Source organism: Megalobrama amblycephala, linkage group LG1, assembly GCF_018812025.1.
Source record: "Megalobrama amblycephala isolate DHTTF-2021 linkage group LG1, ASM1881202v1, whole genome shotgun sequence".
Lineage (NCBI taxonomy): Eukaryota > Metazoa > Chordata > Actinopteri > Cypriniformes > Xenocyprididae > Megalobrama > Megalobrama amblycephala.
Window position 1 is genome coordinate 55645872 of NC_063044.1, and position 21323 is coordinate 55667194.

The 21323-nt window shown below is 36.8% G+C and overlaps 1 protein-coding gene across 1 annotated transcript; it reads left to right on the plus strand.

The window, feature by feature from the left end:
- Window positions 1–12284: 12284 nt before the first annotated feature.
- Window positions 12285–21279, plus strand: tmc5 (transmembrane channel like 5). Its single transcript, XM_048202629.1, has 17 exons — window positions 12285–12551; window positions 13838–13940; window positions 14029–14098; window positions 14200–14454; window positions 14965–15107; window positions 15460–15607; window positions 15684–15836; window positions 15919–16088; window positions 16182–16260; window positions 16352–16449; window positions 17226–17321; window positions 17410–17485; window positions 17566–17699; window positions 19730–19903; window positions 20001–20079; window positions 20200–20283; window positions 20799–21279. The coding sequence occupies exons 1-17, from the start codon at window positions 12470–12472 to the stop codon at window positions 20859–20861; spliced, it is 2007 nt and encodes a 668-aa protein (XP_048058586.1). The 5' UTR covers window positions 12285–12469; the 3' UTR covers window positions 20862–21279.
- The last annotated feature ends 44 nt before the right edge of the window (window positions 21280–21323 follow it).

A 21323-nucleotide genomic window follows, 5' to 3' on the forward strand; every position in this document is an offset into this window, starting at 1 on the left:
GTGGATTCTGGCAGGGCCTGGATTTGCCACTGAAAGGTTCACACCAGTTAATTGGCCCTTGCTCATGCCTGCGAATCATATGTCATTCTAATACTATCGGCTGCCACTATGCACAGCCACCCTGAAAGAGAGACGGAGGGTGAGATGGGTGTGGAATGAATATATTGGCGTTTTCTGTGCAAAAGTAATGATTCAATTACAATAACATGATTCTTAGAATCATATTCCAGATCTGATATTACATTAAAGTATTTCAGTGTGTGTTTAATTTGAACAAAAAGCATTAAAAGTAATGAACACCATCCAGTCTGTCTGTGATGTCCTCATTGCAAAATCAATAAATGCATGTTTTCAGAATAGGAATGTAATAATATAATATAATTCCAAGTATATTTTAAAACAATCTCAATGAAGGCTTCATATTTGCATGAATTATGCAAAGCATACCGTTAACTATGTTTATCAGACCTCCTCTTGTTGTTTTTCCAGCCATGCTAAAAGGAAGAAAATGCATAGATTATCCTGGCTGGTTTAATAAAATTTAGTGTGAACATTTTAATTTTGACCCCATTATAATTTTCAACAGTAATTGTTCTGCCAGTGTCAAAAACTGCCTGTAAAAGTGACCTCAGCTAAAAGCATTCATACACTGAGATTTTCATATTCAGCACTTGTATGTGACTACATTCAAAATTATTAAAGTAAATAATAAAAGATAGATTCTTTAGTTTTATAAATGCCTACTTCATATTTCGCAACAGCAGAGGACTGGGGAAAAAGAGAAAAAAAAAGAATGTTACAATACTGCCATCTACTGCTTGATGTGCACATTGTAAAATCAACCAGTATTCTTCAAGACGCTTACCAACCTCAAAAAAATTAATTGGCCTAGGCTACTATCATAAATTAAATTATGTTTTTGTTTTTTTAGTTTGGCATTTTCCTACCACCCATCATTTTACGTTTATTTTTACCACTTTAAAATACTTTCACATATGTAATGTCCTTCAAACAGCTGTTAAACGCTATCAGAATATTTCACAATGACAGCGCTGGCTACTGTAGTAGCAATATCTGATGTAATTAAAGTTTACATGGTAGTTTTGTGAGAAGTGTAAAATGTTTTATTGTTATTATTATTATTATTATTATTTTTTTTTTTTTTTTTTTTAAATTATTATTATTATTATTATTATTATTATGCTGATAAGAACGTGTTCGGCAGTCCTAATAATTTCTACAGCACAGCGTCGCCCTCAGGCAACAGAAAGTTTTCTTTAGCCCTATGTTTAATACATTTTTCTTTAAATGATAACAACCAATTAGAAAGGTCGAGAATGTACCAAAGAACAGTTCAGTATGGTGTGGGAGTCACTATCAAGCACCATTTAAAGGTGGGACATCCTGTTCTGACACATGGTCACAGGAGCACATGGTGTGTGAAGAAGGCAAGATTATTTGCTTTAGTAATCTTATTTAAAACGACATGAACTGTACATAAAAAAACGTGTGTGTGTGTGTGTGTGTGTGTGTGTGTGTGTGTGTGTGTGTGTGTGTCTGTATGAAGGTGTAGAGAAGCCTTTTGTCAGGTTTTATGAAGTTTTTTATTTTTATTTTGCATGTTCAGAAATTCAGTTTTATAAGAAGGGAAGATGCAGGGTTCCTGGGTGCGCAGGAACACCTAAAGTGATGTGCAAAAATTGTAACATACTCCACTATTTCACAGTGTAAAATGTTCCCAAATTAACCAAAAAATTATGTGGAATTTTTTTTTTTTTTCATGTGCCATCAACATGTGTGCAGTAAAGGGTTAACTGACAGATAATTTAACTAAACTGTTACCTTTTTTCTCAATGTGTTTGACTGCAAAATCATCCCTGGGGATATCCTTAACCCATATGGCATGACTTTTTATTTTTTGGGGAAAAATATTTCACCCAGTTTTTTGGGAGCTTGGGTATCCCTGATAATATATCCATCATAAAATTTGTCGCCCCCACCCCTGAACCAGATGTTGGTTTATTGCCTCAGAGCAACAATGTGCCATAAGGGTACTAAAACAAGGTTTTCTATATATGTGCATTAAAGAAGCAACGTATGCATTGGAAAAAGTTACAGATTGTCACAGATTTTTCCAAACCAATCAAAACATAAACAAACTACTACTAATTACAACAACACCTCATGTATAAAAGTTCCTCAAATTACATAACCATATACTGTAAACCAACATCCAAATGACTGTGTGTGTTTACAGGTTTATCATACACTGCGGGGACAAAATGTCCCCTATAGAAAATCCTGAAGTACATTATGGGGAGCAGCCACGGTCCCCATGGGAAACGGATTAATGATGGTTATGTAAAAATGCAAAAGGTTTGTAAGTTTAGGGGTAGCCCCTGCCCCTTTGATCACGAAAGTGAAAGTGCCCTTTGTGGTCGCATCGCGATGCCCCTGCGTTCCCTTTCCTATTCAAATGGTTTTGTTTTGTGATGAGATTTCAATGACAGTTGGTTTTTCATTGTCAGTCAGTTTTGTTCAGTTACGAGATCTCAATACGGTTTTGTTCTTTTACGACATTTTAATGACAGTCTGTTTTATTCAGTAATGAGATTTGAATGATGGACAGTTTTGTTCGGTTACGAGATCTCAATGATGGTCGGCTTTCAGTGTCAGTCGTTTTTGATAGGTTATAAGATTTCAATGACGGTTAGTTCTGTTACAAGATTTCAATGACATTCAGTTATATTCAGTAGGCTTATGAGATTTCAATGAAGTCAGTTTTGTTCAGATCTCACTATGGTCGGCTTTCAGTGTCAGACAATTTTGCTGGGTTATGAGATTTCAATGACAGTTGGTTTTTCATTGTCAGTCAGTTTTGTTCAGTTACGAGATCTCAATACGGTTTTGTTCCATTACAAGATTTCAATGACAGTCTGTTTTATTCAGTAATGAGATTTGAATGATGGACAGTTTTGTTCGGTTACGAGATCTCAATGATGGTCGGCTTTCAGTGTCAGTCGTTTTTGATAGGTTACAAGATTTCAATGACATTCAGTTATATTCAGTAGGCTAATGAGATTTCAATGAAGTTCAGTTTTGTTCGGTTACGAGATCTCACTGATGGTCGGCTTTCAGTGTCAGACGATTTTGCTGGGTTATGAGATTTCAATGACAGTTAGTTTTGAACTATTCTAAAGGTGATGATACACGGGGCAACTTTTTGAGCAATGTTGCTGGGCAATGTTGCCGTCAACGGGCAACCTGATGAGACACAGGGCAACTAAATAGGGCAACAGACAGTTGGCAGCAACTAATCAGAGAGGAGCAAATCTATTGCCAACTCAATAGCCTAAATACTTTATTATAAACACTTATAGGCACTTTATTTCAACTTTTCAACTCTTCATTTTTATTAAAAATAAATGCCTTTCCGATCTGATTTGTGACAGGAAAAGGGAGAAGAGCGAGTTCAGCAAAAGGCGGATTTGAACCCGCGTCGATCGCATCAAAAGCTATTCATATGTCAAACGCCCTACAGCCTACGCTACTACAGACGTTAAAAAATCCCGTCTTTTTAGTATTTAACTGAAATCATTCAATAGCTTTATTACAGCATACACACATTACTTTCGGACAGTTGTTGGTATTTTAAGCAATATATGAGGTAAATTCCCTGTTTTGGGTTGACGCATGACAACTTACTAGCGTAAAAAGATAAAAGTTCACACTCCTTTTCTCCGCTCCACTGCCGGTGAGAGGCCGCCATCTTGTTTGAATTTTTTCTGAAATCTCCGAAACGGTCACGTGATCGGCTGCTAACATTCTGATTGGAGGATCTCAAAAAATTGCCCACGACCGATCTAATGTATCCAGATATATATTTGTTGCTCATTCTCAGTGGGAAAGTGCCCAAGCAACGTTGCTCGGCAACATTGCTCAAAAAGTTGCCCGTGTATCATCACCTTAAGATTTAAAAAATGGCCTTTTTTCCATTACAAGATTTCAATGCCAATCGGTTTTGTTCCTTTACGAGATTTCAATGACAGTTGGTTTCATTATCAGTCAGTTTTGTTCAGTTATGGGGTGTCAATATGGTATGTTTTGTTCTTTTACAAGATTTTAATGACAGTTGGCTTTGTTTCATTACGAGATTTCAATGGTGGTTAGTTTTGTTCTGTTACAAAACTTTAATGATGGTCAGTTTTATTCAGTTATGAGATTTCAGTGATATCTCATTGATGTTTCACTGATTTATTATGAGATTTCAGTGACGGACAGTTTTGTTCAGTTACAATATCTCAATGATGCTCAATTTTGATCTTTTACAAGATTTTAATGACAGTTGGCTTTGCTTCATTACGAGATTTCAATGACAGCTGGTTTTATTCGATAATGAGATTTCAATGACGGTTGGTTTTGTTCCTTTGGTTCTTTACGAGATTCCAAAGAGTTGTTGCTTTATGAGACTTCAGTGACAGACAGTTTTATTCAGTTACGAGATTTCAATGATGTCTCATTGTTTCAATGATTTATTAGGTTATGAGATTTCACTGTTCGGTTACGAGATCTCAATGGCGGTCGGTTTTATTCGGTCATGAGATTTCAATGATGGACGGTTCTGTTCGATTACGAGATCTCAACGATGGCTGGTTTTTAGTGTCAGTCGGCTATGTTCGGTTGCGATATTTCAAAGACAATCGGTTTTGTTTCGTTACGAGATTTCAGTGATGGTCGGCTTTCAGTATCAGTCGGTTTTGCTGGGTTATGAGATTTCAATGACAGTTAGTTTTGTTATATTCTAAGATTTCAATGATGCTTGATTTTTTTCCTTCAAGAGATTTAAATAATGGCCTTTTTCCATTACGAGATTTCAATGCCACTCGGTTTTGTTCCCTGACAAGATTTTAATAACAGCTGTTTTTTTCTATTCTAAGACTTCAATGTTGTTCGTTTTTTTTCTGTTATTTACCCACATAGAAGGTGACGTTCTCAGGACCTTGCACAACGTTCCCTAAAAGTTCTCTAAAGGTGACAAAAATTCCGAACCTTTAAAGAACATTCGGGACGTTCCTAAAACGTCCTATTTTGGTAATGAAAGTGCTGCAGTTCAAGGCTCCTTATATTACTTTAGGGGGATGTTCCATTTTGGTTATTTTATGGTCAGAAAAGAGAGTTACAAAGAGGACATTTATGACATTAACAGAACGTTCCCACACGGTCCTCTGTTGCTCATTTAATAACGTTCCCGATATGAGTTTAGGGGGACGTTCTATTTTGGTTATTTTATGGTCGCGCGAGAACGTTACAAAGAGGACATTTGGGAAGTTATCAGAACATCCTATAGTAATAGTCCCCTAAACTTTCCCAGAACATCCTTAATGTTCCCTGAAGGTCCACCAAATAACATTCCCCAAACCTTAAAAGAACTCCACATCGTGACCGTCTCTGAATGTTCTGGGAACGTTACTAGGTGACCGGTTACCCCGCTAGAAATTTTACGTTCCCAGAACATTCTCAGAACGTCCTCACTGGTGTTACATTCTGATAACTTCCAAAGGACACGAGAACGTCGCCTTCTACGTGGGTGTAAAGAAAATAATAATGTTTGAAGTCACCATTATCGAGGTGAGCGTTTGCTTTAGATGGGCTCTTGATTCTTGATATGTTAACATTAGATTTTCTCTGGCTGCTTTAACTGTGTTTCTAAAACACACTTGTTATAGCAAAAAAATACAAGAGAAATGCTGATCAGATGAATTTGGTTATTTAGTGATTGTGATTCGCTTGACCCTCTCTAGAAACTAAACTCTGAGTCTATTATCTGTCAGTTTTGCATTAATTAACGGTTAGTTTTTTTCTTATTTTACAGGTTTTATTTTTTTATATAAATTCATTATACAGAGTTTTGAGCAGTGTCTTTTAGACTCACGCAGACATCATCAATCAGCGTATGAACCCCAACAATGGTGACAACAAACAAAAATCTTTTTTGTGACTTTAGTAGCTTGTTTTGTGATGCTCAGAGTTAATCTGTTTATCTGAAAATTTGTGTCACCATTGTTGAGGTTCATACGCAGAATCTTGATGTCTGTGTTACTTTACGTGATCCTGTCTGAATAATTTCTGCACAATGATAGAAACTTTCAAAATATCAAAGCAGGATTTTATGCATTTTCATAGGACCACAACATGAAAGAAATACAACACTCAAAAAACAGGCCACTGTATGGTGATAAAATTATCAACAATGAACAACCAAATCCATCTGATCAGACTTTTTTTTTGTAACAAATGTGCTTTAGAAACACACTGTTACAACAATTGGAGAAAAAGTGAAGTTAAAACGTCAAGGGTCAGGAGCCCAACTAAAGCAAGCGCTTACCTCCGTAACTGTGACATTTATAAATTTTAATAAAACATCAACACCTCATTAAGAAGATTTGTATGAAAGAAACAAAGTCAGAGTGGTTTGTAATAAGTGAAGATGCAGAGAGATCTGTTAGCGTTAAATGTTCTGTTTCTGTTATCTGAGTTTTCTGAGGTCACCATTGTGCTGAAGAGTAGCGCCTGTGCTTCAGTCAGTGATGATCCAGAAACACTGATGTTCTGCTGCTTTATTTAAAGACAGTAAGTGTGTAGTTGTTGATGCAGTGATACAGCAGTTACATTAGTTCATGTATGTGCTGTTGTCAGCTAATGACTTACTGCAAGAGATTTGCATTTTAAAGAAAAGGTTTCATAACAATAATCCAGGAAATACCTGTAAAGAGCTTTTTTGACAAGGGCAGCAGGGACGTTCTGAGAACATTTCCAAATTAAATATGGTTCCCTAAACGTTCAAAGAACATCTTGAATGTTCTGTGAAGGTCCGCCAAATAACGTCCCCCAAACCTTAAAAGAGCTCCACATCGTGACCGTCTCTGAACGTACTGGGAATGTTACTAGGCAATGTTCTTAACACCAGTGGGGACCTTCTGAGAATGTTCTGGGAACATAAAATTTCTAGCGGGGTATGGAGTCCCACACATGACATGCATGAAAGAAATAGTAGGCTAAATCGTGCACACGCTTTACTAAGTAATTAAAAATAGAAAACAATTATCTTAAACTGTTTTTCTGTATTTTTGATCAAATAAATGCAGGCTTGATGAGCATATGAGACTTCTTTCAAAAACATTAAAAATAGTAATGAAAAAAAAAAACTACATGGTGCTTCAGTGTAAGTTGTATGAACTAAATAAAGTACTATATTATTTGTGGTTTGGAACTAACTAACTACTTGCATGGTATGTGATGTAGGGATTATTTTTGCCCCAGGGGTATAACCCCTTATTTTCTGGGGTTTATTTTAACCCTTTATTCAATACAGTTTATGATGACTGTACTGGGGCGTTGGGCAGTAAGTGACATGCCGTATGGACTATTTTACACCATAGTGGCACACCTTATACAGCACAGCTTATTGCAACTGTACTGGGGCATCAGGACCCACTCAGGCGACAGGTTGATCAGACCCGCTAGCCTCTCTAACACCTCTTCCCACAACTACCCAGTCTCTCAGGAGATTTCCATCCAGATATAGACTAGGCTCAACCCTGCTTAGCTTCAGTGGGTGTGCAGGTGAAAGCTTCAGGTTAATTGCTACGGGGCTGCTTAAGCATCTTTTCAACCATAGATCCTCTTACGTAGAAATATAAATCTCAACAATGGCAACATGCTTCATGCCACAATGCATTCTAGACCTTATGTGCCAGAGAAACAAAGCATAAATGTATGAATATGCAGGACCTAATCTTATCACATGAATTAAATCTCTCAAGTTCTCAGCAGATGAGGTTTATACAACTCCACAAACAGCATTACCAGCTTCATTTTTGACTAAACAGATTGACTTCATTTCAGTTACCATTGTGGTGGTCAGTATTTGCTTTAGTTGTGCAGTTTGACTCTTGACTTTTTAATGTTAGTTGTACTTTAGCTCCTGTGACTGTGTTTGATGTGGAAAGAGAAGCTGACAATACTGTCTACTTGATAAAGATACAATCATTGTATAGCTGGCTGGTGTTATCTATGATTAATTCAAATGATATAGCTTTTCATTATTAATTACAACAAGACTATAATTTTACATTGTACACTAAACATTTTGAACTGCAACCCCTGTTAGACACCAAAACTCAGCATACGAATCTCAACAATGCATTCTATAACAGACTATTATTAAGATGAAATTAACTACATTACATCTACATGATCAAAAAATACACTCTGTGTAAGATTAGACCACTAGATGAAGACAACAACCTCTGTATCAAGTTGTCAGCTCCACCTGATCATATTTCCCCTTGTTATTTCTTGCCACAGCTAACACAATTTTAGCAGCAAGAGAAAAACTAACACTAAGCTAAGAGTCAAACTGCACAACTAAAGCAAACACTGATCACTACAATGATGGTGACTTCAAACTAACATAACTAACGGAACATCATGTTAATGGAACACCTCTGTTAATTCTCAATAAGAACTTCTGTAGATATCTGACAGAAATAAAGTCAATCTGGTTAGTAATTAATATCTTCTTTTATCTTCAGTTGAAGGCTGTGGCTGAAGTCTGCTGTAACGTCTTCAGTCGTTAGTTCCATTAATGGTAAACGTTTGGCACCCTGTACTGCCATGGATTTCACAGTTTTTTCCTTTCTTTGGTGTTTATTCCAATCAAAATTCAACATCTGTCTAACCTTAGATCTTGACATCAAACAAACGTTGGGTTAAGACGTCAACACGATTTTCTTTTTCAACCAAAATCCAATGGCTGATCAGTGTTGGAGTCTACATCCTGTGCCTGCTGGATAATAAAGGTGGAGATGGAGTGATGCTGGAAGAACATTCTCACTGGAGTGACGTAAGCAGTTATGATTGACAGGTGATGAACATGCACAACCCATCTTCTGTTTATAGCTACATTTGTTAAAACTTTGTGATCATGTTTTGATTTACAGTTATCTAAAAAAGCTTTATATTCGTTATATGACTTTCTGTTGTTGAGTGTGTGTGTTTGAGAAGCTGCAGTATCCGTCAGTGAATCCCCAGATAGCAACTTTGTGCCGGCCCGTGCGGCACCGCTCCTGTTTGCCAGATCTGGGCCACAAGCAGGCCATAGCAATGCCACATGTCAGCCAAGAGCAAAGAAATAAACCAGAACTGGACCTTATCTGAGCCACAAAACCTTTTATATATTATTTATAGAATCATCTCAGCATTAACAAGCCTGCTAACAACACTGACTTTATTTCTGTTAGACATCTACAGACGTTCTTATTGAGAATGAAAAGGGGTTTAAATGTAACTTTTTTTTTAAATTTGAAGTCACCATAATTGTGATTAGTGTTTCTATTAGTTGGGCTCTTAACTCTTATTTTATGTGTTTATGGTTTCTGTGCCAGTGTGTTTGTCAAACACATTTGCAGTAGCAAAGAAAGACAAAGGGAGATCAGATGATGATAGTTATAGCTATTAATGGTTTTATAATCATCGTAAAATAGCCCGAATCACTGATGTTATTTGTATCTAATAATTGTGTTGTGCAGTTAATACATTTTCATTACAAACCTTGTGTTACTACACCATGAAATCACACTGTATTTCAGAAAACAGAAGATTTAAAAAAAAATAAATAAATAAAATGTAAAGGTGCCCAAGAACGTTCTTTAACAAGATGTAATATAAGTCTAAGGTGTCTCCTGAATGTGTCTGTGAAGTTTCAGCTCAAAATACCCCATAGATTTTTTTTAATTAATTTTTTTAACTGCCTATTTTGGGGCATCATTAACAATGCACTGATTTACACTCGGCGCCGCCCCCTTAAATCGCGTGCTCCCTGCCACACGAGCTGTCGACTATATTACAGCGCATTTACAAAGTTCACACAGCTAATATAACCCTCAAATGGATCTTTACAAGATGTTCATCATGCATGCTTCGAATTATGTGAGTAAAGTATTTATTTGGATGTTAAAGTTTTATTCTGAGTGAATTTGAGGCTATGCTCCGTGGCTAACGGCTAATGCTACACTGTTGGAGAGATTTATAAAGAATGAAGTTGTGTTTATGAATTATACAGACTGCAAGTGTTTAAAAAATGAAAATAACGACGGCTCTCGTCTCTGTGAATACAGTAAGAAACGATGGTAACTTTAACCACATTTAACAGTACATTAGCAACATGCTAACAAAACTTTTAGAAAAAAATTTACAAATATCAGTAAAAATATCATGCTATCATGGATTATGTCAGTTATTATTGCTCCATCTGCCATTTTTCGCTGTTGTTCTTGCTTGCTTACCTAGTCTGATGATTCGGCTGTGTGCAGATCCAGACGTTAATACTGGCTGCCCTTGTCTAATGCCTTTTATAATGTTGGGAACATCATGGGCTGGCATTATGCAAATATTGGGGCGTACACCCCGACTGTTACATAACAGTCGGTGTTATGTTGAGATTCGCCTGTTCTTCAGAGGTCTTTTAAACAAATGAGATTTATATAAAAAGGAGGAAACAATGGGGTTTGAGACTCACTGTATGTCTTTTCCATGTACTGAACTCTTGTTATTTAACTATGCCAAGGTAAATTCAATTTTTGAATCAAGGGCACCTTTAAGATGACACACAAAGGCATCAAAAATCAGCACATGAATCTCAACAATGGTGACAATCAAAAGTGTCATGCCGCAAAGCATGCTGGGAACAACAGTACAAAACTCCCAGCATGCATCACAGCATGAATAAATTGAGCAGCAGAATTGTCCTATCATTTTCTTTAATTCTAACTATTTGCTTGTATTTTTTGCTGTGGTTTTTGTTCTCTTTTTTTGATGTCCCGAGTTGATCTGCTTGTCTGAATATTTTGTTGTCACCATTGTTAAGATTCATACGCTGATTGCTCATATCTGTGTTTGTCAATGAAGTTTATGGATTTCTTCTCATGTTTTTTTTTTTTGTTTGTTTTTTTTACTTTCAATCTGGTAACTGATGTCTGCAATACAGTGCAATCTCATGTTGCAGTAAAAAATGTAAATGTATTAATGGCACAACACAATTGCTACTTTGAGTGAGTCAGGCTATTTCACAATGATTAGAAAACTATTATTTGCTAACGATCATTATCTGATCTCATTTCAGTTTTTTTGTTACTGCAAATATGTTTGATAAACACGCTGTCACAGAAGCCAGAGCAGACAAACATATTAAAAGAGTTAAGAACCCAACTAATGGAAACACAGATCACCATTATGGTGACTTCAAATGAAACAAACACGAGCGTTAAACTTCTGTTAATTCTCAATAAGAACTTCTGAAGATGAATGACAGAAATAAAGTCAATCTGGTTAGTAATATGTGAAGCTGAACTGCTGTTTGTGGAGTTCTTTAATCCTATGCTGAGATCTGGAGAGATTTAATGCCTTCTTTTACCTTCAGTTGATTTCATCTTAAGCTGTGGCTGAAGTCAGTTGTAGCTCCTGTGTTTCTGTTTGTCTCCTTTTTCTCTTCTCTTCTTTCCTTCAGTGATTCTGCTTGTTAACAAGCTAGTTAATGCTAAGATGACTCTATAAATAATATATAAAGATTTTGTGGCTCAGATAAGGTCCAGTTCTGGTTTATTTCTTTGCTCTTGTCTGACATGTGGCATTGCTATGGCTTGCTTGTGGCTCAAATCTGGCAAACAGGAGCGGTCCGCCCAAGTGCCATCATTCCACGCAACATGTGGCCCAGATCATCGTACCATGCGTGGCAGATCTGGGAAGGCAAAAAGTTGCTATCTAAGTGCTATAACCGCACAATGTTGCCCTGAGGCAACAAACAAAAAAACAACAACACAGTTTTGGTATATAAATAAAAACAAAATAAGTATTTTAATAATTAAACATACTTCTTTGATGCACATGCATCTGTAATTGGGGAACGGAAATTAGAACAGATCAAATAATAGCTCATTGGTTTAAGCTGTAAATCCCATGTTGTATCCGGGTGAGAGATTTAACAATCGGTAAACTAACAACAACAATCACAACTTTCTGCCAAGGTTCATGATTTTGTTTCATCCTTCAAAAAGTAAACAGTAGTTGTTCAGCATATGTTGTCATTATATTGCTGCTGACGAGTTGGAAGACAGTTAATGAATAACTAATGAATACCTTTTTAAATGTAATGCGATACCTGACCACAGAGTTCTTCCTGAATGGTATTGGTTGGTGAAACCTGTCACCCGGACAACAGGACACAAAGATAAAAGGAGTTACAGCCCACTTGTACCTTGTATCCTACAATTAGACCACAACTTCCTTGTTCCTCCAATGAAGTCAGCAAATCCAGCAGTCTGTTAGCCTTGGAATATGTATACATACATGTAACATGTAAAAGGAATTATTTATTTTTTTGTCAAGACAAATCTCTGATCAAAACAGCAGGATGAGGAGGATGAGTGTATTCCCACAGCATGGCACAGCTCTGGGACTTACTGCAAACGAAATCCGACAGGAAGTTGAAAACAGTAAGTCATGTTAACATGTCAACAGAATCTGCTTGATATTTATATCTATATCTATAACTATATCTAAATGTGTATAGCTTGAGTGTTATGTAATTTTAATTGTAAATGTAAATTTATATGCAGATACTGAGTTACATAAACATTACAAAACATTACAGATTTGGGGTCAGTAAGATTCTTTAATGTTTTTGAAAGACATTTCACATTTATTTGATCAAAAATACAGTAAAAACAGTAATATTTTGAAATACTACTAGAACTTAAAATAACTATTTACTATTTTTATATACTTTAAAATGTAATTTATTCCTGTGATGGCAAAGCTGAATTCTCAGCATCATTACTCCAGTCTTCAGTGTCACATGATCCTTCAGAAATCATTCTAACATGATGATTTGCTGCTCAAGAAACATTTCATATTATTGTCAATGTTTAAAACCATGATACATTTGTTTTCAGGGTTCTTTGATGAATAGAAACTTCAAAAGAACAGCATTTATTTGAAATAGAAATTTTTGTAAAATGATAAATGTCTTTACTTAATTACTGAATAAATACTTTTAAAAAAGTCCTACTGTGCGAATTGTATGAATAGTGTAGTAGTTAAAGGGTTAGTTCACCCAAAAATGAAATTTCTGTCATTAATTACTCACCCTCATTTCAAATCTGTAAGACCTCGTTCATCTTACGAACACAAATTAAGATATTTTTGATGAAATTCGAGAATTTTTTTTTAAAATCTCCCGTAGAAAGCAACGAAATTACCACATTCAAGGTCCAGAAAAGTAGTAAAGACTGTTAAAATAGTCCAAGTGACTACAACGGTTCAACCTTAATGTTATGAAGCGACAAGAATACTTTTTGTGTTCAAAAACAAAACAAACGTAACAACTTTATTCAACAATTTCCTCTCTACCCTGTCATTCTCCTATGCTGTTTACGTTGAAAACACAGGCTTCCGTGTTCATGTTGCATGTCACACGCATGCATCGTGCTGCTCATGTGATCAGCGTCAGCCAATACCGAGCTGGCGTTCGGATGAAACATGGAAGCACTGCACTGCGTCAACTGCAGACTGACAGGGTAGAGAAAAAATTGGTAAATAAAGTTGTTATTTTGGTTCTCTCTCTCTCTCTCTCTCTCTCCATATATATATATATATATATATATATATATATATATATATATAAAAAGTGCAGAAAAGCTTTTACAACAAATATGTTACATTGTCTACAGTAAAAAAAAGATGTTTAAGATGTGAACTAACTATATGTCTGTGATCACAGGTACATCTGAACTGGTGTCGGACCTGGTTAACCTGTCAGCCAGAGCCAGATTTCAAGCAATTCGATCACTACCTATGTCATTTAATGAGAGGAAAACAATCAGGTTAATGTATTTTATAATCAAACATTTTTGCAGTATTTCTCACAATGCTAAATTTGATCTAAACTTGAACTTAAACTCCCCTCAACAGGAACAGAGTGAACTCTGTCAAGCTCTCAAAGACCATGCTCCCCGCAGACTGTCGTCAACAGGTGTCCCGGGTAAAAAGATAAACACACTCTTTAGATCTACATTCGCTATTATCATGGTTCACATTCCTTGTGCTGCATGATATTTCAAGACTAATAATTCGCCTCTTCAGTCTTTCCGCAGATTCCGCGCCAACTTGGCATCAGCCAGGCAGCGTTTGGTTGTGTGGCAGGACACCCTGAAGGAGATTGGGGGCAGGTTTGGCACTTCTGTCCTCTCCTACTTCTTGTTCCTTAAGTGGCTGCTGAAGTTCAACCTCTTCTCCCTCCTCATCAACTTCTGCTTCATCACAATCCCACAAATTGTGCATGCGCCCAATATCAGCGATGCCACAGGGTTCAGAGGTCTTGAGCTCCTCACAGGGGTGGTGAGTTTTTATATTGAGTCCAAACTTTATATTCATTAACACTTTACATTAAGGTTCAGTTTGTTCACATTAGCTAATGAAATAAGAACATCCTTAAAAGTAAAGGTTCCAAAAAGAACCATTTTCCACTCTAATGAACCTTTTGTGGAATGGAAATCTTTTCTTGTACGTTAAAGGTTCTTTATTGAATCATCAATGCCAATAAAGAACCAACCTTTTTTTTAAGAGCATGCACTAACAATAATTGACTTTTTTTACAGCATTTAAGTTAATGTATAAATATTCATTGTCAATTAATTTTTGCTTATAATATTTATGAATCATAATTTTTTACAGCTTTAAAGGTTAAAAAAGTATCAGCGGTCTTAATAAATGCTGTAAAAATATTGTTAATAGTTAATGATAATTAATGCATTAAATAACCTTAACGAACTGAACATTGTGTTCATCATACAAAACTTTGGGTTTCTAGATCTGTAGAATATAGAGTGACAATATCTTTGTCAACAGGGTTATTTCAACCAGACGGTCTTGTTCTATGGTGGTTATAATGGTGAAGTGATTGTATCCACACCAGCCTACAACATGCAGTTGGCCTATTTTTTCACCATAGCTGCATATCTGGTGCTGTGTGGGGTGTCTCTTCTCTACAGGTAACATACTTAGCAGTACGGTAGGTTTCTAAGGCCTTTACAGCATACAAGAAATACAAAGCTTGTTAGCTAGATAACTTCCTGTTCACTGTTTAGCATTTGCACATTTTCCCACACTTCACATGTGAAATATTTGCCATTTGAAAGCCACATGGAAATATAATATATTCTAGTCAATGGCTATAATTGTTTCCCTGACAAATATGAATATGTTGAGGTTTGAACATTTGCATATTGTGACTCAGAGGTCATCGTGGGAACAGAAGTAATTGACAATAACACGTCTACAGTATGTTAAATTAATGCTAGAAGGGAATGCAGAAAGATCTGTTTTTCTTTTCCTCCTCCTCAGCATGTCCAGATCCTTTCAGAACAACTTTGTGCTGGAGACAGGACCCGTCTCTGGAGGAGCATGGCGTCTCTTGTGCAGCTGGGACTTCAGTGTTGTCAATGAAAAAGGCATACAGTACAACAAGAACAACCTCGGCATTCAGCTGAAGGTTCATACCCGTTTATATTCTTCTAGGCGTCATCCCTTTTCTGTTTCCATTGGCTCATTTTGCCCATGTCTTCCAGGAGTCCTTATCAGAAAGGTTACAGGAGAAAAACAAAATGTCTCTGTCTGACAGAATAAAGCGTCTGTCTCTCCACCTACTGGCCTGGCTGCTCTCTTTAGGACTCGCCCTAGGCTCTGGTGCTGGCATATACTTCCTGGGGACAGAACAACTGGTAAGTTCATTCACAGAGTGGTAATATCACAAATAAAATACACGCGTGTGCATCGCGCTCATGTGCTTATGTTTTGCTGCAGACCTTCAGTTTCGATCATGATCCAAATGACTTAAAGGCCGAGGCATCTACTCTGCTTCTGCCTGTGGTCGTGTCGCTCATCAACCTGATAGTGCCTCTCCTCTACTCCCTCATCAGCAGAATGGAGAGCTACTCCAATCCACGTGCACAGATCTACATCAGCATCATGAGGTGTGATCATTGTTTCTTTACCAGAAGCATCCGATTTCCATTGCTAACAATGGCAGGTGACCTCATCTTTATTGTCTTTTGTTTTGTTCCCAGAAATGTTATTTTGAAGATGTCCCTTCTTGGAATTCTCTGCTTTTACTGGCTGAATGATGTTCCGAACAGCATCTCATCAGTAGGTGCACCATAAGTGTAATTTATCACAGATTACGAGCAAAGTATGATTATAAATCTCTTTACGCAGTTGTAATCTTTCTATATTCAAGTGTTGGGAGTCCTTTGTGGGGCAGAGCGTGTACAGACTGCTGATAATTGACTTCATATTCTGTCTACTCGGCATTTTCTTTGGGGAATTCCTACGCAAGTGAGTCAAATACATCTTGGCTGCTGAAGTAGGTCTGCAAAAACTAAATTTAATACCATTTAGTAGATGATTTTCATGACTTTAATATGAAAAACTTCATATTAAAGTCTTTCATTCAAAGATTCTAAAAAATAAATATACTACAGTTTCAAAGTTTGGGATTAGTACGTTTTTTAAAATGTTTTTGAAAGAAGTCTTGTATGTTCACCAAAGCTGCGTTTATTTTGAACAAAAATGCAGTAAAAACGGTAATATTGTGAAATATTAACTACAATTAAAAATAACGGTTTTGTATTTTAAAATGTAATTTATTCCTGTGATGGTATAGCTGAATTTTTAGCTACATTACTCCAGTCTTCAGTGTCACATGATCCTTCAGAAATAATTCATTGTTTGAACAAAAAGTTCAAAAATACAGCATTTATTTGAAATAGACATTTCGTAACATTATAAATGTCACATTAGGTTAATTAAATGCATCCTTGCTGAGTAAAGGTATTAATTTCTCCTCCTCCTATTCTTCTTTTTTTTTTTTTTAATATCTTACTTACCCCAAACTTTTGAATAGTGTATACTATAAATAATATATTATTTGCTTTTTACTTTGTACAATAAATTGTGTTTTTACAGACTCAATCAATCTAAGGAAATGGTTTACATTTCAGTTCTATTCATGAGTATACTGTGAACCCTTCCATATGAAGAGTAATTACTGATTAGAAATGACACAGAATCAATAGATTCACTTTCATTTCACTTTTTCAAAATTGCTACAGTGTAATCGGAACCATGTGGATCCAGAGTCTTGGCGTCCCAGAGTTTGACATTGCGAGGAATGTACTTGATCTGATCTATGCCCAGACTCTAGCTTGGTAAGTCAATATCTGCATCTCTTCAGGTCTATACTTTGATATTCCTTCCAGCTGATTGTCTCTTTTATCTCTCTTCCTGTCTGCCCAGGATTGGAATTTACTACTCTCCCCTACTTCCTGTAATGCAAGTCATTAAATTGTTTATCATCTTTTACTTGAAAAAGGTAAGCACCATTATAGCATCACTTTGTCCTTGCAGTCGCGATTATATTGCATGTTCTTAGTCTCACGGTTCCTGTTTCAGGTCAGTCTGAGCATGAACTGTCAGCCTCCCAAACACACTGGCAGAGCCGCACAGATACAGACAGTCTTCATCGCCCTGCTCTTCTTCCCCTCGTTTGTGGGCACTCTAGCCATGGTATCATTCACAGTGTGGAGGTGTGAGCCTTTCTTACTTTTACACTTTCAATTCTGGGTCATCAGTTGTCTTCAGACCAAGTAACACATCTTGAATGTTGTTTATTGCTTCATTTTTTGTAGTATAATTCCTGAACACTTCCAAATTCAACACTTAACCAGCTGCTTTTCAGATGACAGACTAGAGAGTGTAACCAATCAATATGATAAAACATAAGAGTTCACACGGAATGTGTTTTGTCTTCCACTGCACTGCTTTTTTTATTGTTTGTCTAGTTAAATATGCAGTAGGTGTGCACTTTGTTCGCACCGCATTTTTAAAACGCCCATGTCAATTTATTTGGTTGTTTTGCAGGGTATGTTCGTGTCAAGAACAGGGTAAAATAAGTTTTAAAATAATGTAACCGTGTCAAGAAAAAGGAACTTAAAAACATGTCTTAAAGGTGCTAAAGAGGATGTTTTGTTTTATACATTTTTACAATATTACTTGAAACTGTCTTTACTAACTGATAAAAGACTATTTATTAGGTGCACTGAAAGTAATAATGTTAATATACATCATCTGTGCACGAGGTAGGGCCTTAAAAACATCAGCCAATCGTTTACGCGATCATCGCGTAAACGATTGGCCCTCTGGCTTGTCAATCACTGCCGTGACGTTCCTTGTGCGAGACGTGCGCGGCTGCGCGCTCCAGTAACTTTCCACACTCCACAGGCGCCGCATGCAATGTTTTTGTCCGGAGACAGGAGTAACAACTGCAGATTATGAGTTACCTGCGGTGAGTCCGACATAATGAATCCACTAACACGACACAGCGAATGCCGGTGGTAAACACTCGTGTTCCAATACTCGTGCACGAGTTTTGGGAGGCGTTCCTTCGAAGGAGGGGGGTTGTTCTTACGCATGCGCTCATTTCAAAAACTCAGTAACAGTCTTGGGTTTCTCAGTCGACGAAAAGATCCTCTTTAGCACCTTTAAGACTGTTCCATTGTGTCTTGTGTTATAAAATGTAAGGCCGATTTTGTGTAAACGAGGCTGTTCACATTCTTGCATTTAAATTTGTGAGATAAAACGCAGAGAAATAGGGAAAAAAACTTTTTAAAGGTTGATCTTCCTTTAACGTTTCAACAAAGACACTGAAAAGTGCGAGGTGTGCAGTGGTCAAAGACATCCGTCTAGATCAGTTGTTCTCAACCAGGGGGCCGCAGAAAACTTCCAGTGGGGATGACTTAAAGTCACTTTGAAATCAAAATGGACAATTCTTTTTGTTTATAGAAAATATTTTGTTTGTACATGATGTCATTGCAGCAGCACGAAAGAGTCTGGAGGGCAGGGACTGATTTTTCTATATAGGAATCCTATCAAAAACTCAAAATTTGTATGTTTTGCATCATTTATGGTTGCTCAAATTGTTAAAATCGAGAACCCAGAAAGTGTTTATATCGTTTACGTAACTTATACCGTTTTTTATAACTTATTTCATTTTTTAACTTTAAAAGTTGTCGCCTTTTATAGTGTTTTGCGTGTGTTGGTACTGAAATTAATATGGATACCTGCTTACCTTTTGTTTTTGACTTGGTTAAATATTCAAATACTTCATGGTATCGTTTGCAGGGAAGAGAAGCTATTTTATCCTACTGAATGATAATTTGGTGTTTTCACTTCAGTTTTGTAGAATTCCGTTCACAATGTTGATTACCGTGAGAACAGTGTCACGTGCTGCTGCTTCAGCCATCATATGGTAGAAAATGTCCAAATAAAAAAAATGTGTTTAACAAGCTGACAGAAGTCTAACACATGAGAATGAACCTCAGTGGTTATGCAGCACATTTGAGCTTCCAGAAGAGATTGCTCTTGTGAATTACTCATGTTCGCTGATCAGTGTTTACATGTGTGTAAAAATCTAAATTAAATCTTTTTATCATAAAAAGTGATTGAGTTTCCTCAGAAAATGTGGACTAAACCACTTAATTCATAGGGATCAAGTGCAAAATGCAACGTGTGAACTGGTCCTTACTGTATGTTACAGTCTTTTCCGCTTGTCTTGCAGGCTGCGGCCCTCAGATCAGTGTGGGCCATTCCAGGGTCTCGACACCCCCTTCTATGCCATTTTCAATTGGATTGATTCAATTCAGGGCTATCCTGAAAGTAACTGGGTCTGGTGGATATTTGAAAACGTACTCAGAAGTGAACTCTTCTACTATCTGATTACCCTCATCGTCCTGTAAGTCCATAATAAGCTGGATGTTTTGTGAACATCTAAACACAAAAAGGAAACATTTTCTCTGGCTCTTTCTTCATTCCTTACTCTCTTCTTTCAGAGTCATCACTTTTTTTCTCTGGCAAATCACTCAGGGACGGAAAGAGCTCATCAAGACTCTGCGAGAGCAGATTGCGAATGTGAGTGCTGAGATCATACGGGCCTCACATTAGCATCCACTTCGCTTTAGTGTCATCAAAAACTACTATATACAGATAACAGTTTTAACCTCAGTGACTCTTCTTCCATCTGCCTGTCAGGAAGGAAAGGACAAAGCATTTCTCTTGAATAAACTACAAACTTTACAGAAGCAGAGAAGGGAAATGACATCTTACAGACCTCAGGTGCGTGTTTCTCATGTGTCTGGTCTAACATACATCCTTCTTGCATCTAGTTATCGTATACTGTACTCAACAGAAAGAGAAGCATATTGTGATTGTGGAGATTTCAGCCCAACACAAAATAACTCGGGGTACTACAGTCCTTAGCAGGCTTCAGAGAAAGCCCAGAATAGGGCACCTGCTTACTGAAGATACTCTACTGCCAGGGGCCATGCCTTCAAACACAACTGCTTAACAGACAGGGAGCTCACACCGGTAGCCCTTGATCCCTCCTGTCATGCAGCAGTGATCAAAATAAGATCAATATTCATGTAAAACGCGTTTCCATCTCACTGCTTCTGGCAGCCTCTAAAAGCAGAAAAAAAACTGACAGCATTTTTCTTGAGAGGTCATATTGAGTAAAGCTGAAATTGAGCTTATGCATTTATGTATCTGTTCAGCTTAACTTGTTACTGAAAAGTCTTTTTGCTCTTTTGAAAGCACTTCTCTTCATCTTGATCTTATTTTCTGTCATGCAGGACTTTGACCAGACACCACATTTCAACCCAAATTGGATGAATACTCTGCCATTGGATATGTGAAAATATATTCTGATTATTTTTATGATGTACAAACCTTGTTTCTGTAAATATTGCATTAAACTGTAATTTATTCAGAAAATTTTAACTACCCTCTGTCTACTGGATGGGAAGAAGAATGGTTTGGAAACTTAATTTGTTCCCTCATTTTAATTTAGTTTTAATTAGGCTACAACCTGACTAAAACAAGAGAACAAATGAATAAGTCATGGGAATGAATATTAATGGCCATGATGTTTTTTTTTTTTAACCGGCATATCACAGGCACCCGTAGTTTCCAAATGATAAGTAGGAAAAACATTGTCCAAGGTTACAAACATTTTACCACTAGCCATTTGAGTTTTTCCCCCCTAATGCATATCCTGATACATCCTGATATCTCTGTAAATATCATCAAATAAATATTTTAATATGTAAACAAGTGTCATGTGTGATGAGCAATGTTGGAAGCAAAGAACCTCAAGG